This window comes from Mustela nigripes, chromosome 7 (assembly GCF_022355385.1).
Source record: "Mustela nigripes isolate SB6536 chromosome 7, MUSNIG.SB6536, whole genome shotgun sequence".
Classification (NCBI taxonomy): Eukaryota; Metazoa; Chordata; class Mammalia; order Carnivora; family Mustelidae; genus Mustela; species Mustela nigripes.
This window is the reverse complement of record NC_081563.1, coordinates 117,669,885-117,684,221: the sequence shown is the minus strand read 5'-3', so window position 1 is coordinate 117,684,221 and position 14,337 is coordinate 117,669,885. Positions and strand designations below refer to the sequence as shown.

At 53.0% G+C, this 14,337-nt stretch overlaps 1 protein-coding gene across 2 annotated transcripts in view; it reads left to right on the top strand.

Moving 5' to 3' along the window:
• Window positions 1–14,337, top strand: part of LOC132021870 (fer-1-like protein 4) — a 34,550-nt gene continuing 20,213 nt past the window's right edge. The window contains exons 1-22 of one of the 2 annotated variants that reach the window (XM_059406889.1): window positions 1–99; window positions 375–430; window positions 813–901; window positions 1,017–1,116; window positions 2,466–2,557; window positions 2,753–2,794; window positions 3,096–3,251; window positions 3,784–3,844; window positions 3,963–4,094; window positions 4,341–4,403; window positions 4,484–4,568; window positions 4,803–4,962; window positions 5,090–5,273; window positions 5,361–5,547; window positions 6,164–6,522; window positions 6,824–6,932; window positions 7,124–7,301; window positions 7,395–7,515; window positions 7,931–8,031; window positions 13,213–13,300; window positions 13,375–13,491; window positions 13,836–13,988. In XM_059406889.1, the coding sequence (XP_059262872.1) occupies window positions 21–99; window positions 375–430; window positions 813–901; window positions 1,017–1,116; window positions 2,466–2,557; window positions 2,753–2,794; window positions 3,096–3,251; window positions 3,784–3,844; window positions 3,963–4,094; window positions 4,341–4,403; window positions 4,484–4,568; window positions 4,803–4,962; window positions 5,090–5,273; window positions 5,361–5,547; window positions 6,164–6,522; window positions 6,824–6,932; window positions 7,124–7,301; window positions 7,395–7,515; window positions 7,931–8,031; window positions 13,213–13,300; window positions 13,375–13,491; window positions 13,836–13,988 (2,712 nt within the window). In that variant the 5' untranslated portion in view covers window positions 1–20. Of the gene's footprint in view, window positions 100–374; window positions 431–812; window positions 902–1,016; window positions 1,117–2,465; window positions 2,558–2,752; window positions 2,795–3,095; window positions 3,252–3,783; window positions 3,845–3,962; window positions 4,095–4,340; window positions 4,404–4,483; window positions 4,569–4,802; window positions 4,963–5,089; window positions 5,274–5,360; window positions 5,548–6,163; window positions 6,523–6,823; window positions 6,933–7,123; window positions 7,302–7,394; window positions 7,516–7,930; window positions 8,032–13,212; window positions 13,301–13,374; window positions 13,492–13,835; window positions 13,989–14,337 lie in introns of those variants that run through there. The other variant, XM_059406888.1, reaches the window with a different exon arrangement.

The following is a 14,337-nucleotide window of genomic DNA, read 5'->3' as shown; positions in this document are numbered from 1 at the left end:
AGCCAGTCGCCCTTAGGACAATGGCTCTGACCGTGTGTGTGCGGCGACTGACAGGGCTGCCGGGCACCCATGACCGACAAGTGAGGCTCAGCTTTCGGGGTGAGGCTTTTGTAGGGGTGTTCTAAGGATTTTCTTACTGGGGGGCTCCCATTTCTCCATTCCCTAGGCCCCCAATCCAGTGCCTAGGCATCTCTCCAGGCTGTCTCCTTCCTCCCCAAGCCCAGTTCTCTGCCTCTTTCCCTGTCCATCTTCTACCTTTCTTTAAGGGTGAACCCAGGGGGACTGGATCCTGGTCTGGGCGTGTGTGTGTGTGTGTGTGTGTGTGATTTCTTTGTGGGGAAGGGCTGATAAATGACTATTTCAATTCTGAGCAGGCTTCACCCAAAAAACAAGGAGAATTCGCTGTGGTCAAGAAGCAGATATCAGTGAGGTGAGTGGGGTTGGGTCCTGGAGGGGGAGAAGCTGATCTGTGTGCCATCTAAGTCCCTCTTTAGATGAGCTGGGGAGCACATTCCTGGGTTTTGGGAGCTGTATTCTCAGGAAGTGGGATCAGTCTCAGACTTGAGAAGCCACACCCAGTCAGAATCAAGATTGGGGGGATTAGTTCTTGACTGCTAGTTACCCTCCGATCAGCCCTAGTTTAGAGTCAACCCTGTGTTGGGAGAGGAGGGTTGGGTTCCAGGTTTAGGATAAATTAGAGAGCTAGCTCCAAGTTTGGAGATTTGGATCCTGTTTTAGGGTTAGGATAGGTTCTGGACTGGTGGTCAAGGTCAGCCCAGCCTCATGTATCACAAGATTCCTCCTATCCTCAGCTGTTCCGTTGGCCACACTATGGGGCTCCGCTGGTTGAGGAGTGCCTGTCTGTGCAGGTGGTTAACTGCAGCCGTGTGTTCAGCCCCAGGTGAGTAGGCCTGGGGGAGCCAAGGATGCAGGTGGGGCTGTATGTGATGTGGGGCTGGACGTGGTGTGGGGCTATCCCTGTGGGTCATTATTCTGCTCCCTGCCATTACCCACAGGTCTCTAGGGACCCTGGTGATCTCCCTGCAGCAGCTACAGAGTACTGGGCATTTGGTGCTACGGGAGGCTCTAGTCGATGAGAATCTGCGAGTGACCCCCGTGAGTCTGACCAGTCCTCAGCCTGCTATCCCCAAACCTGACAGTCCCTCTAGATAGAGTTCCATTTTTCTTATTTATTTATTTGACAGACAGAGATCACAAGTAGGCAGAGAGGCAGGCAGGCAGAGAGGGAGTGGGGAAGCAGGCTCCTTGCTGAGCAGAGAGCCTGAGGCGGGGCTTGATCCCAGGTCCCTGAGATCATGACCTGAGCCAAAGGCAGAGGCTTACCTACACTGAGGACCCAAGCACCCCAGAAAGTTCCATTTTTCAGAGGGGAAAACCCAGATCCAGACCCTCCAGCCACAGCTCCTTTCACTGTGGCCCCTAAATGGGTTAGCCCCTACATGGGCTAAGAGCCATGCTCAGCGCTGAGGACCAGGGGTGTGGCAGTGGGGGAAGAAAAGGGGCTCTGTTCTGCTCCCTGACCCAGGACCAGATCAGTTCTTCTGGGAGGCAAAGATGAACCTGGCTGGGTTTTCCTGGTGTTTCATGGAGGGTCATATAACCTGGGAGGCATGGACCTGGGTTCAAATCTCAGATCCACCATTTCCCAGCTGAGAACTTGGATAAGTTATTTAGCTTTACTAAGCTGTTTCCTCATTTACATTATGTGGAGTCATAGGAAATGTTGAACTTCTCAGTCAGTCTGTTGTTTGTTGCTCTGATTATAAGCTGTGCCAGGCAATGAGGATTGAGTGGTGAGCACAGCCAGATAAGGATTTGCCCTCTTAGAGTTCCATATCTAAAGAGAGAGGCAAACATTAAACAGATATTCACACAAATAAATGCAAAATTGTCCCTGATGGTTGTTATAAAAGAGCTAGGATAGTGTGTAATTTGGGGGTATAGTGTATTTGGGGGTCAGCTAAGGTTCCCGAGGAAGTAGTGCTTGAACTTGGAATGGAAGGATGATAGGAGTTAACTAAGTGGGAAGGAAGAATGCTCCAGGCAGAAGAAGGGCAGATGCAAAATCCCAGTGCTCTGAGAGAGCATAAGAGGGGGTGCAGGGCAGGAGCAGACCTCCTATGGAACAGGGCTGGAAAGGCTGTCAGGGGCCAGACCGTGCAGAGCTGGGAAGGCCACAGTCATGAATTTCCAAGAACAAAGAGAGAATTCTGGAGTCGTATTTGGCCTCTTCAAGAAAGAGGTAACTTGCACATGCTAAGTTCTTAATAAGTTGTCAATATTATTAATGATCAGAGAGAAACTACAAAGTCATCACAGAAGCAGGCCAGGAGGGTCTCTGGGTACAGGTGGAAAAAAAAAAAAAAAAAAGGCATTGTCTTTGGACTTCTCTTAGCCCCAGGCAGTTTGAGGGGCACTGGGACACACTGTGTGTCTGGTTTCAGATCCAGGTGGAGCTTGACCTGAAATATCGGCCCCCAGAGGGGGCAACTGGAGCCTGGGCAGAGGAAGATTTTGGGGCATCCATCCGGGACAGGTACCCCTGCCCCTCATCTCCCGCCATCTAAGCAAGACCAGATTGTTCCAGTCCAGCCAGGTCTTGGAAGGGAGAAGTGGGACCTAACTGTTCTCTGGATCTGCTGGACGTGGTGCCCCTTGGACCCGTGCTGCCCAGCCTGTCGCTCTGTAGTCCCTCACTGTCCCTCACTCCTCTCACTTATCCTCCTTCCAGCTCAGAACTGATCATCCCCAATGTGGGCTTCCAGGAGCTGGAGTAAGTATATGGAGCTGATCTGGGATCACCACGTCAGTCTTGGGACTAGGAGTCAGTGACCCAGGGTCAGTCCCAGAGTCTTGGCGGGGTGGGTGTCAGTATTTAATTAATTCTAGAGTGAGAAGTCAGTCCTGAAATCAGGAGTCAATTCTGGAATTAGGGGTCCATGGTTAGGGGTCAGTTCTGGAAATAGTGGGGTCAGTGTCATGGTTAGAGGTCAGTCCTAGGGTCAGGGAAGTCAAGGGGTGCTCAGAGATGGGTGACAGGTCCAGACACATTCCTTGAAGGCCTTTCTTATCAGACCCCGGGAGGCGCAGCTGGAGCGGCGGGCCGTGGCATTGGGCCACAGGCTAGCTCGAGGCCTAGGTCAGCAGGATGATGAAGACGAGCTGGAGCTGGAGCTGGAGGATGACCCTGATGTGGAGCTTTCAGGGGTCGTGTTCAGCCACCTCAAGAGGTAACTTGTACCCGCTGCACACCTGCTCCCACACCTACCAGCATATCAGCCTCACATGCTTACACATGTAGGCCCATGCTCCTCCATGCTCACAATCACACAATCCCAAGGTATGGGTGAGGAGTGGATATCCTGGGATCAAGCGTCGCCTGCTCCTAAACATACACCCTGCCCCACTCACGCACACGGTTACATTGGCACACGTGGAGCCCACTTAGGGGATGAAACTTGATGAGGGTAAGGAGTTTTGTCTCTTTTGTTCACTGCAGGGTCCCAGGGCCTAGAATAGGGCTGACACATAGTGGGTATTGAACAAATCTCTGATGAATGAATGAATGAATGGTTTCAGGGCTCCAGGAATGAGTCAAATTCAGGGTATATGGTTGAGATGGATGCCAGACAGACTGGAAGCGCTCAGAATCCAGAAGTTCAGAGGGAGAGGAGAGAGGAGGTCTTACCCCTAGCACTGAGCAAAAGTGTAGGTGGTCCAGGAGAGGAAGTGCAGTGAGAGCTGACCCTGTCTTTCCCGCAGCCGCGCTCGGGGCCTGGCTCGAGGGGATCCCTTCCAGGCATGTGAAGCTCGGGACTTCCAGGTACCGCTCTCCCTCTAGGCCCCAACCCTTGGTGAATACCACCCACTCTGCACACTGGAGGTTTTCCCCCTCCTTTGGCAGGGATGGCTTCCTTTTCTCTTGCTTCTGCCCCCTTCAGGTGGGAGTCACAGTGCTCGAGGCCCAGAAGCTGGTAGGAGTCAACATTAATCCCTATGTGGCCGTGCGTGTTGGGGAGCAGCGCCGAGTGACCGCCACCCAACGCGGGACTAATTGCCCCTTCTACAACGAGGTGCGTGCAACGAAGGAAGAGTGGGGCCTGAGAGGGACCCAGGATTTACCCGGTCAGCGGAGGGGGCGTGGGCTAGGTGGAATCCAACCAGTGCCTTTGGTGAAGAGGGGCTCTGTGAGGGAGGGGGTGCCAAGAGGCGCCAGGACAGGGGGTAGGGCGTTCTCTTTGCAAGAGGCAGGGGCCAGGGGGCATGAGCCCTTCACATATACTTTCTCTCACCTCTCTTGTTACCCCACTTCAACCTAGTACTTCTTGTTCGAATTTCATGAGACCCGGCTTCACCTCCAAGACTTGCTGCTGGAGATCACGGTGAGGCGGCTAGGGATAAGAGGTATCCTCCAGAGAAAGGGGGATGCTGAAGTTCCAGAACTAACCCCAACTTCCCCCAGGCTTTCCATTCGCAGACCCTCCCCTTTATGGCCTCCCGGATAGGCACCTTCAGGATGGATTTGGGCATTATCTTCGACCAGCCAGGTACTGAACTCTCCCCTCCTTTAGACTCATCTGCACCGACAGGGGAAATTGACCCTTTGGGCACTGATCCCTAGGTACTAACTTCGGAGACAGAAGCCTTTTCAGAAGGCTGACCTCCAGGCACTCCCGCTCCTCCTCCCTACCGAGTCGGACACGAACCCCGATCAGCGCAGCCCCACGACCGGTGCAGCCTGCGAGTGGCCCCTGAACTGTGGCTCTCCCCTCTGCCCCCAGATGCCCACTTTTACCAGAAATGGGCTCCGCTGCACGATCCCCGCGACACCCGCGCCGGGACCAAAGGCTTCGTCAAGGTCACTTTGTCCGTGCGGGCGCGCGGGGACCTGCCCCCTCCGCTGCCTGCCCCGGGCCCAGGGCACAGTTCGGACATCGAGAAGTAAGCCGGGGTAAGGGCGGGTGGGGTGGCGAGGTGGAGAGTAGGACGGGGCGTGGCTTCCAGGAGGCCGAGAAGGGGAGGGGCCGAGACGGAGGCATCCTCCGGCCTCAGCGCGTGCCTATCTTAGGAACCTGCTCCTACCGCGCCGGGTGCCGGCCCAGAGGCCGTGGGCACGGCTGCGCGTGCGCGTGTACCGCGCGGAGGGGCTGCCGGCGCTGCGCCCGGGGCTGCTGGGGAGTCTGGCTCGCGCCCTGCAGGAGCAGCGCGTCTTCATGGACCCCTACGTGCGCGTGTCTTTCCTGGGGCAGCAGGTTAGTCCCTCCCGTCCCCACCCGGCCGAGGCTCAGGTCCCGGTCCCGCGCTGACCCCTGTCCGCCGGCCTTCGCCGGGGCCCTTAGGGCGAGACGTCCGTGCGCGGCGAGACGGCGGCGCCCGAGTGGAACGAGCAGCTGAGCTTCGTGGAGCTCTTCCCGCCGCTGACGCGCGGCCTCCGTCTGCAGCTGAGGGACGACGCACCCCTGGTCGATGTGGCTGTTGCCACGCACGTGCTGGACCTGAGGCAGATCTCACACCCCGGCCGCGCGGGTGAGCGCATTGGGCCAGCGCCTGCTGCCTGCGCCCGACCGGCTCTGGGTCTCGCCCCGACGCCAAACGGCATCTCCGAGACCCCGCTCCGCTTAGAGTTTGGCCACTGGGTAACCCGCGCTCCAAGCCGGCCCCTCCCTTCGGAGCCTCACCTGTTGCCCCCAGACTACAAACTCCGCTGTCGCTCTCGGGTTGCCTCTGGTGACGAAATCCTAAGTACAGCTGCTTTTGCCCGGTAAACCCGCCAACTGTGCTCTCCCTACAGCAACACACGTACAGAAATAAGCCCAGCAACGTACATTGTCGATTTACCCCGACCCTCACCGGATCACCCGTGGCTCTTACCCAGCCGTGACTCCAGCCCCACGGCTTTGGCTCCGGCCCCGGCGCCACAGCTCCATTTTCCCTAGCGCCTTTGGGAGCTGCACTGGTTTAGAAGTGGCTCTCGGGTCTTGATCCGTGGCTGTCGGTCCGCAGCTGTTCTCAGACTTCCCTCTGCGAGCTGCCAATGCCCAATCTGACTCCCCGCCCCAGGAGAGAAGGGTGTGCTGCATAGACTGACCTGGTACCCATGGACCCATGCTCCCCTCCAAAACGCTGTTTTTGTCCCCCACAGCGGGGTTTAACCCCACCTTCGGCCCGGCATGGGTTCCTCTCTATGGATCTCCCCCCAGCGCGGGGCTCCGGGATGGTCTTCAAAGTCTCAATGAAGGCCTTGGCCAAGGCATTTGGTTCCGTGGCCGCCTGCTGTTGGCTGTGTCCATGGAAGTGTCCGAAGGAAGAGCTGAACCTGAGCCTCCCCAGGCCCCACAGCGACCCAGATTGTCCCGGCTCATGAGAAAGAAGAAGAAAGCCAGGCGGGGTCAGACCCCAACAGGGATCCCACAGCCCCTGGATGCCAGCTCCAGTGGTGATGGTCCTGAGATTCCCAGTGCCATGGAGGTGGAGGTGGAGGAGTTGCTGCCTCTGCCAGAGGTGGGGCCTGGGGTTTAGCAAAGCGACAGGGTCACTCTCAGCTAGGGGGTGTGTAACTGGCTCCCAGGCATTTAACACAGGGGGTGGAGTCTGAATGTTGGGGTCTGGATAAAGAATGCAGTGTGTGTATACACGTGCTTGCTCTTAAGAATATAGGGCAGGGGGTGACCAGAGTTAGGATGCTTGTAGTGACCTATATAGGCCTCGGTTGCAATATTTTTCTGTAGGCATTGTGGCCAAGCAGTCCCTGTTGCAGCCTGGGTAGGTGGGGACTGACTGCAGCCTGACCCTCCTTCCTCAGAATGCCCTGGCGCCCTTGCAAGATTTCCTGCTCTTTGGTGTGCTTTTCGAGGCCACCATGATTGACCCTGCCTTGGCCTCCCAGCCCATCAGCTTTGAGATCTCCATTGGTGTGTAGCCTAGCTGGACCCCTGAGGGTCATGGTTTGGAGGGTGGTGACTCTTGTTCCAGACTTGGGCCCCTGGAAGGGACAGTTGAGTCTCAGTAAGGGATGGGCTTTGAATATTATTGAGGCAGAGGAGGTCTGAAGGAGGGGTCAGCCCCTCAGCCTGGTGCCTCCTGACCCTTGCTGCTCTGGCAGGTGGCGCAGGCCGCAGGGAGGAGCAACCGGGCCGAGGTGCCAGGGCCGGGGAGGGAGCGGAGGGCGTGGCAGGGGAAGCAGAGCCTCTGCTGGAGTCCGAAGTGGGAGTCCGGCCAGTGGAGGAGGGGGAGGAGCTAGGGACCCCTGCCCAGCGACCTGAGCCCATGGATGGCAACGGGTGAGTGTACCTGATGGCTGGAAGGAGGGCGGTGGGGTCTCCAGCGGCCCAGGACTGCCCCTCGCAGCTTCCGTTCTTCCCTGGCCCGCACAGGCCCTATTTCTGCTTGCCCCTGCGTCACCGCAAGCCCTGCGTCCGCGTGTGGAGCCGCTGGGAGGATCACACGTGGCGCCTGCAGAGCACTAACTGCGTGCGGAAAGTGGCCGAGAGGCTGGTGAGGGCGAGGGGGGCGCCCGCAGGGAGAGGCCGCACGCAGCGGCGTCGGGAAGACTGCGGCCTTTGAAGGGGGCTCTGGGGCGAGGCTAATAGGTAGAGCACGGGGGAGCCAGCACCTTGAAGCCGCAAGGCTGGAGAGCCAAAGAGCACAGCTCCGGGCGAACTGAGAAGACCAGAAATTGTGGGAAGACAGGGCTTCAGAATTGCTACATCCAGGAAAGGAGCCGGTCGTGAGTAGAACAATGGGGGGTGCAGCCCCACAAGTGTAGAGCCAGGAGAGAGAAGGAACCACGAGCTGGGTGGAGCTAAAGAAGCGCTGCGCCCAGAGGTGCGGCCGAGGGTGGACGGGGCTCTGGGCGGGGGGTCGTCTAAAAGAGGTCGGAGTCTGGGACACTCGGGACTCTGTCGCGCAGGACCAGGGGCTGCAAGAGGTTGAGACTCTGCAGCGGAGGCCGGGAGCTGGCGCCTGCACGCGGCTCAAGCAGGCGCTGGAAGAGCTGGTGGCGGGGAGCAGGTGAGCTCGGCGCCTCCGCGTCGCTGCCAGGGGTCCCCGCCCCAAATTCCAGGGGGAGGGAGGCTCGAGGCGGTGTTTGGAGCCGAGGGCGGCTGGAAGCTGCGTTAGGTCAGCCCTTTTACAGAAGAATGAGAAGGTTGATGATTACGTCTATCACGGGAACTTGATGGAAATCACCGGGGTTTAGGCCCCTCCCCTCCAGTAGGCTGCCATTCTCCGTCTCCTAAAGACAAGCTCCCTTACTCACCCTCCCCTCAAATCTCCTTTGCTCTTTCCTCCACTCTTGTTAAAGCTACCGACCTCCCCTCCTACTAATGGAGAAAACAGGAGCCTCGCCGTCCTCTGTCCAATCTACCACCTTGCCAGCTCTGTAATCCATCTGCTCGCCTTCACTCCTGCTACAGCAGAGGAAGGGTCCCTGCTCCCATAGCCGTGGCTGTAATCTTGATTTCATCTCTCACTGGAGGAATTAGCTCTACAACTGTCCCTTTTCTCTCCTGCAGCATCAGCTGGTCCCTGGTTTGCCAGGTCATTATTGTAACCACATATACTTGTTCTAGTGACTTCCATGTTTGACCTTCACTGCCTTGAATTCTATAACCTGCTCCAGGTACTTCAGTGTTTTTCTGATCCTCTTCTCAAAAGATTTATCAATCCCTTTATTCAATAAATATCTATGGCACTTTACCGTGCCAGACACTGTTTTAGGTGCAAGAATAACAATGAAAAGGCATTCTTGCCCATGAAAAAATCCCGAGATTTATATTCTGGTGGGGGATAGGGCAGGAGTTGGATGGAAACAGATAAGAAACACATAAAGTGCAAGGAAGAAACATAAAATTTATGATAAGGATAGTGTTAGGGAGAAAGCAAAGCTAAGAAATATTAGAGAGAGATGTAGCCATTTTAGAAAGGGTGGTGAGGAGAGGCCATTGTGGAGGTGACATGAAGAAGCTGAAGGAGCAAGCTGTATCTGTAAAGGTGTTCCAAGCAGAGGCATAGCATGTGCAAAGGCACTGTGGTGAAACATGCCTGGTGTGTTTGAGGAGGAGGAAGGGAACCAGTGCGATGGCAGCAGAGTGAGCAGAGTAGATGAGGCTGCAGGGTGTGTGGGGGGGAAGGAAAATAATGGTGAAGAGAGGCATGTAGAAGCCTCATTGGCCATTTTAATGACCTTGGCTTCTTCTGTGATTTAGATCAAGAGCCACTGAAGATTTTGAAAAAAGAAGGGATATGCTCTAACTTATCCTTTGGTGGTGGAGGAATGATATAAGAGAAGAAGCAAAGAGATTACTAAGAGGGCATTGTAATAATAATCCAGGTGACCAATAATGATGAATTCAACCGAGGGTGGTTGCAGTGGACACAGAGTGACATGAATGGATTCAAGAGCAATTTGGAATTTGGAGGGACTTTGGTGGTACTTTGGAGGTGATGCAGGACTTGAGAATGGAAAGTATAGAGGATGAGGAAGATGTGCAGAGAGTCATGAATGACTCTCAAGATCTTGGCTTGCACAACTACATAGATGGTGCTATTTACTGAGTGATGGAAGACAAGAGGGAGAAGGTCTGATGGGAGCAAAGGCGTATCAGAAGCTCATTTTGGAGTATGTTAACTTTGAGATGTCTATTAGACTTATAAGCAGACATGTCTGCTGGGCAGTTAGCTCTCTGAATTGAGTTCTGGGGAGACTTCTAGACTAGAAATGAGAAATAGTGAGCTGTCATAACGTAGATGGAACTGACTAAGATTGTCTAGGAAGGGGAGAAAAAAGAAATCCGAGGTCCTGGAGGGCTCCAGCAAGCAGAGGTAAGGTGAGAGGAGGAGTCAGTCAAGGGCCTGGTTGTCAGCGGTCACTTTTCCTCATTTTTCAACCTCTTAGTGTCAGTGGGTACAGTTGACGCACCCTCCTCTTGAAAGAGTCTGCTGTTGGCTTCCATGCCCTTCATTTTCCTTCTGCTACCCTTGCCATTCCTTCTCTTTTGCTGGCTCCCTCTCTCTTCTTGACCTCTACTCACTGCAGATGTTTGTGTGATTATGTCCCAGGGCTTCACTGTATCTTTTCTCTACCTACATTGTCTATATCTCCAAAAGAGTAACCTCCCCTAATCCAATTTAATTCCTTGCTTGATTTTCCATACAGGGCAATTAAACTGCTTCTATTTTCACTTTACTAAAATTATTTTATCTTTCTTTTTTTAAAAAAGATTTTATTTACTTATTCGACAGAGAGAGACACAGCAAGAGAAGGAGCACAGGCAGTGGGAGTGGGAGAGGGAGAAGCAGGCTTCCCATAGAGCAGGAAGCCCAAGGCCGGGCTTGATCCCAGAACCCTGGGATCATGACCTGAGCCGAAGGCAGATGCTTAACGACTGAGCCACCCAGGCACCCCCAAAATTATTTTATTACTGAAATTATTCTTTGGCAGGGAAATTTCAATGAAAGATTTTTCCATATAATATTTCACTATTTATAGTGGTGGCCAGTGTGGTTTTCTTTTTGTGGTTATTATTTCTATCAGATCCAATTTCCCTGAATCCAATCTTGTGGATCTTAATCTTTTTTTTTTTTTAAAGACTTTATCTATTTATTGGACAGACAGAGATCACAAGTAGGCAGAGAGGCAGGCAGAGAGAGAGGAGGAAGCAGGCTCCCTGCAGAGCAGAGAGCCTGATGTGAGGCTGGATCCCAGAACCCAAAGGCAGAGGCTTTAACCCACTGAGCCACCCAGGTGCCCCTGTGGATCTAAATCTTTTTTTTTTTTTTTAATATTTTATTTATTTATTTGACACAGAGAGAGATCACAAGTAGGCAGAGAGGCAGGCAGAGAGAGAGGGGGAAGCAGGCTCCCTGTTGAGCAGAGAGCCCTGGAGGGCTCTGATCTCCCAGAACCCTGAGATCATGACCCGAGCTGAAGGCAGAGGCCTAACTCACTGAGCCACCCAGGTGCCCCTGTGGATCTAAATCTTATCAAGAAGATTTGACTCAGTTTTATTTTATTGATTATTTCTACCAATAGAAGTTTTGGGAGCAAGGAACATTAGTATTTTTTTTTTTTTTAGCAAGGAACATTGTTAAGCTAAAAGTGTAAACTCTGGGAGCAATATTAGGTGAAAAATTCTTGGAGTTATTTATTTGATATATTTTTGAAAATTTCCATAATAAAAACTTAAGAAATCATCGTGTGTTGTAAAGGACCCCAAACATGTCTCAAAAATAATCTGGGGGGGTGCCTGGGTGGCTCAGTGGGTTAAAGCCTCTGCCTTCAGCATCGGGCTTTCTGCTCAGCAGGGAGCCTGCTTCCTCCTTCTCTCTCTCTGCCTGCCTCTCAGCCTACTTGTAATCTCTGCCTGTCAAATAAATAAATAAAATCTTTAAAAAAAATAAAAAAAATAATCTGGGGTACCTGGTGGCTCAGTCCGTTAAGTGTCTGTCTTCGGCTCAGGTCATGATCCCGGGGTCCTGGGTTCCAGTCCCATGTTGGACTTCATCCTCCACTGGGGGTCTGCTTCTTTCTCTCCCTCTGTCCTTCCCCTCCATTTGTGCTTTCTCTGGCATGCTCACTTCCTCTCAAATAAATAAAATCTTAAAAAAAAAATCATTTTACTTTTCCCAGCAAATACTTTTTCAGCATTGATTAGGTTCCAGGGCCTGAGGGTACAGTGGTAATCAGAATGAGGTCCCCGTCCTAGAGAGTTTCTATTACTTTTTATTTGGAGAGACAGAAAGAGCACAATATGAGGATAGAGAAAGTGGCAGGGGCTGTTTAGAAGGGAGGATCAAGGAAGGCTTGAGAGGAGGTAACATTTGAGGAGAGGCCTGAATGGAGAAGGGACATGAGCCATGCAGAGATCAGGGGCCAAACATTCTAGCAGAGGGAGCAGCTGATACAAAGGCCTGGTGGCTGGGTGTGTTTCTGGAGGAGCAGAACAGCAAGTGCGACAGTGGTTTGGGCATGAAGGGACAGTAATAGTTAATAAGGACAGGGAGATCAAGGGAGCCTGATTGTGTAGGACATTTTTTTTAAAAGATTTTATTTATTTATTAGAGAGACATAGCGAGAGAGGGAACACAAGCAGGGGGAGTGGGAGAGGGAGAAGCAGGCTTCCTGCTGAGCAAGGAGCCCTATGTGGGGCTTGATCCCACTCTGAGATCAGGACCTGAGCCAAAGGCAGACGCTTAACTACTGAACCACCCAGGCACCCCTACATAGGGCATTTTAAATAATTCTGTTGTTGGGGTGCCTGCATGGCTCAGTCGTTAATCATCTGCGTTCGGCTCAGGTCCTAATCCCAGGGTCCTGGGATCGAGTCCCTCTCCCACTCCCACTGCTTGTGTTCACTCTCTTGCTGTGTCTCTCTCTGTCAAATATAAAATATAAAATAAAAATCTTAAAAAAAAAAAAAAAGAATTCCGTTGTTGACTCTGAGCTGAGAAACCCCTGGAGAGGAGTGAAATAGTCCGGAAAAGTGTTGACAAGATCCCTCTGGATGCTGTATTGAGACTATTCGGGGCGGAGGGAGGGAAAGTATAGATGTAGTGGGAGCAGCTAGGAGGCTGTTGCAGTAGTCCTAGGTGGGAAATGATGGGGGCTTGGACTCGGGCAGTGCTGGGAAAGGAGAAAAGTGGTCAGATGTGGAACGAATCTTGAAGGTAGGGCCTAAATAACTTGCCGACGGACTGATGTGGAATGCGAGTGAAAGAAAGAGCAGTGAAGGGCTTCTCTGAAGTTTTGAAGTAAAGCACGGTTATGGGGGGGGAGGGGTAACTGGATATTGTGCACTTGGTTTGAGCTACCTCTGGTCAGTTTAGGAACTGTCAGGCACAGCGCATCTGAGCCTTTAGTGTGCGTTGGAATCTGCCAGGATATAAGCTCGTGGGTTCTAGCAGCAGCTCTGGGGCTGATGCTGTGTTTCTGACTCGGTGATACTCATGCTGTTGGTCCTGGGCCAGCTTTGAGAAGTCAGGCAGTAGGTGGTTGCATACCAGTGCATTCTGGGGCTCCACTCCATTTGGGAGTGGTCCACATACAGAAGCCATGGTTGGCTTAGGAACATGAGAGAAAAGGGCTGCAAGCAAATCTGGGGGTGGGAGGTCTGCTCGGAGCGAGGTGGCTCCTAGGGGTCAGCATTCCCTCCTTTGACTCCCACCTGCCATGCCCGCCCCTGCTCGCTGCAGACAGTTCTGCCACAGTGCTGAGCGCAGGACAATGACCCGGCCCAACACCCTGGATCGCTGCCGAGGGAAACTGCTGGTGTATAGCCTGGTATGGTCCAGGGAAGGGGAACCCGGGCCATCTAGCTGGGGCCTTCCATTCATGTTTTCCTCCTGCCCTTCCAGAACCTGTTGGCAAAGCAAGGACTGCGGCTTCTACAGGGTCTGAGACAGGGCAATGTGCAAGAGAGGGTGGCACTGACCAAGAAGCTCTTGGCGAAACTCCACTTCCTGGCCCAGGAGGTAACCCCAGGCCACCATTTCCCTACTATGAATGATGGTTGCCCAACAGTGATTGCTGCACAACAATGTATTATTGAACTGTACACTTAAAAATGGTTGCAGTGGTAAATTTTATGCTACCCATATTTTATCAACCTTCCCCCCCCCCCAAAAAAAAAGAGGTTGGATGGGAGGTTGCCTGTGGAGCATCTAGGGGAGAGACGGCTAGGAAGCAGGTGGGCACATGGATCTGGGATTTACGGATCTGTGTCAGGGCTAAGATGGGTATTTTGTCCATCTGTCCAGTGGAAGCTGTGGGAACAGGTGGTCCCACCTCTATCCGTGACTCAGTTCTCTGTCCGCAGCCCCAGCCACCCCTCCCAGATGTGCTAGTCTGGATGTTCAGTGGGCAGCGCCGTGTGGCCTGGGCCCGGATCCCTGCCCAGGATGTGCTGTTCTCCGTGGTCGAGGAGGAACGGGGCCAGGACTGTGGGAAGATCCAGAGTCTGCTGCTCACAGTGAGGGGGAGTGAGTCGCTGGAGACTGGAGTGGGCTTGAAGCTCCAGGGGCGGGGGTGAGGGGCACAAGAGGGTGGAGGCCTATGGTTCCCAACAAGGGGTTCCCCAAAGTCTTTTTAAATGAAAAAACTTTATTTAAAATATTTTTCGATTAAAAATGTTTTAAGTTAAAAATGTTTTAGTTTTTAAATCTAAATTATTTTAAGAATGATTGTTTTTAAAAGAATACCTGAACTCTTTTCAGTTATCCCCAAAACCGAAAGAGGTTATGCCTTTACCTAGGTCCACTTTGATGTGAGATAAACACCGGGTTTTCAGAGCTCTGGGCCTGCGTTGGCCTTTTTGCTGA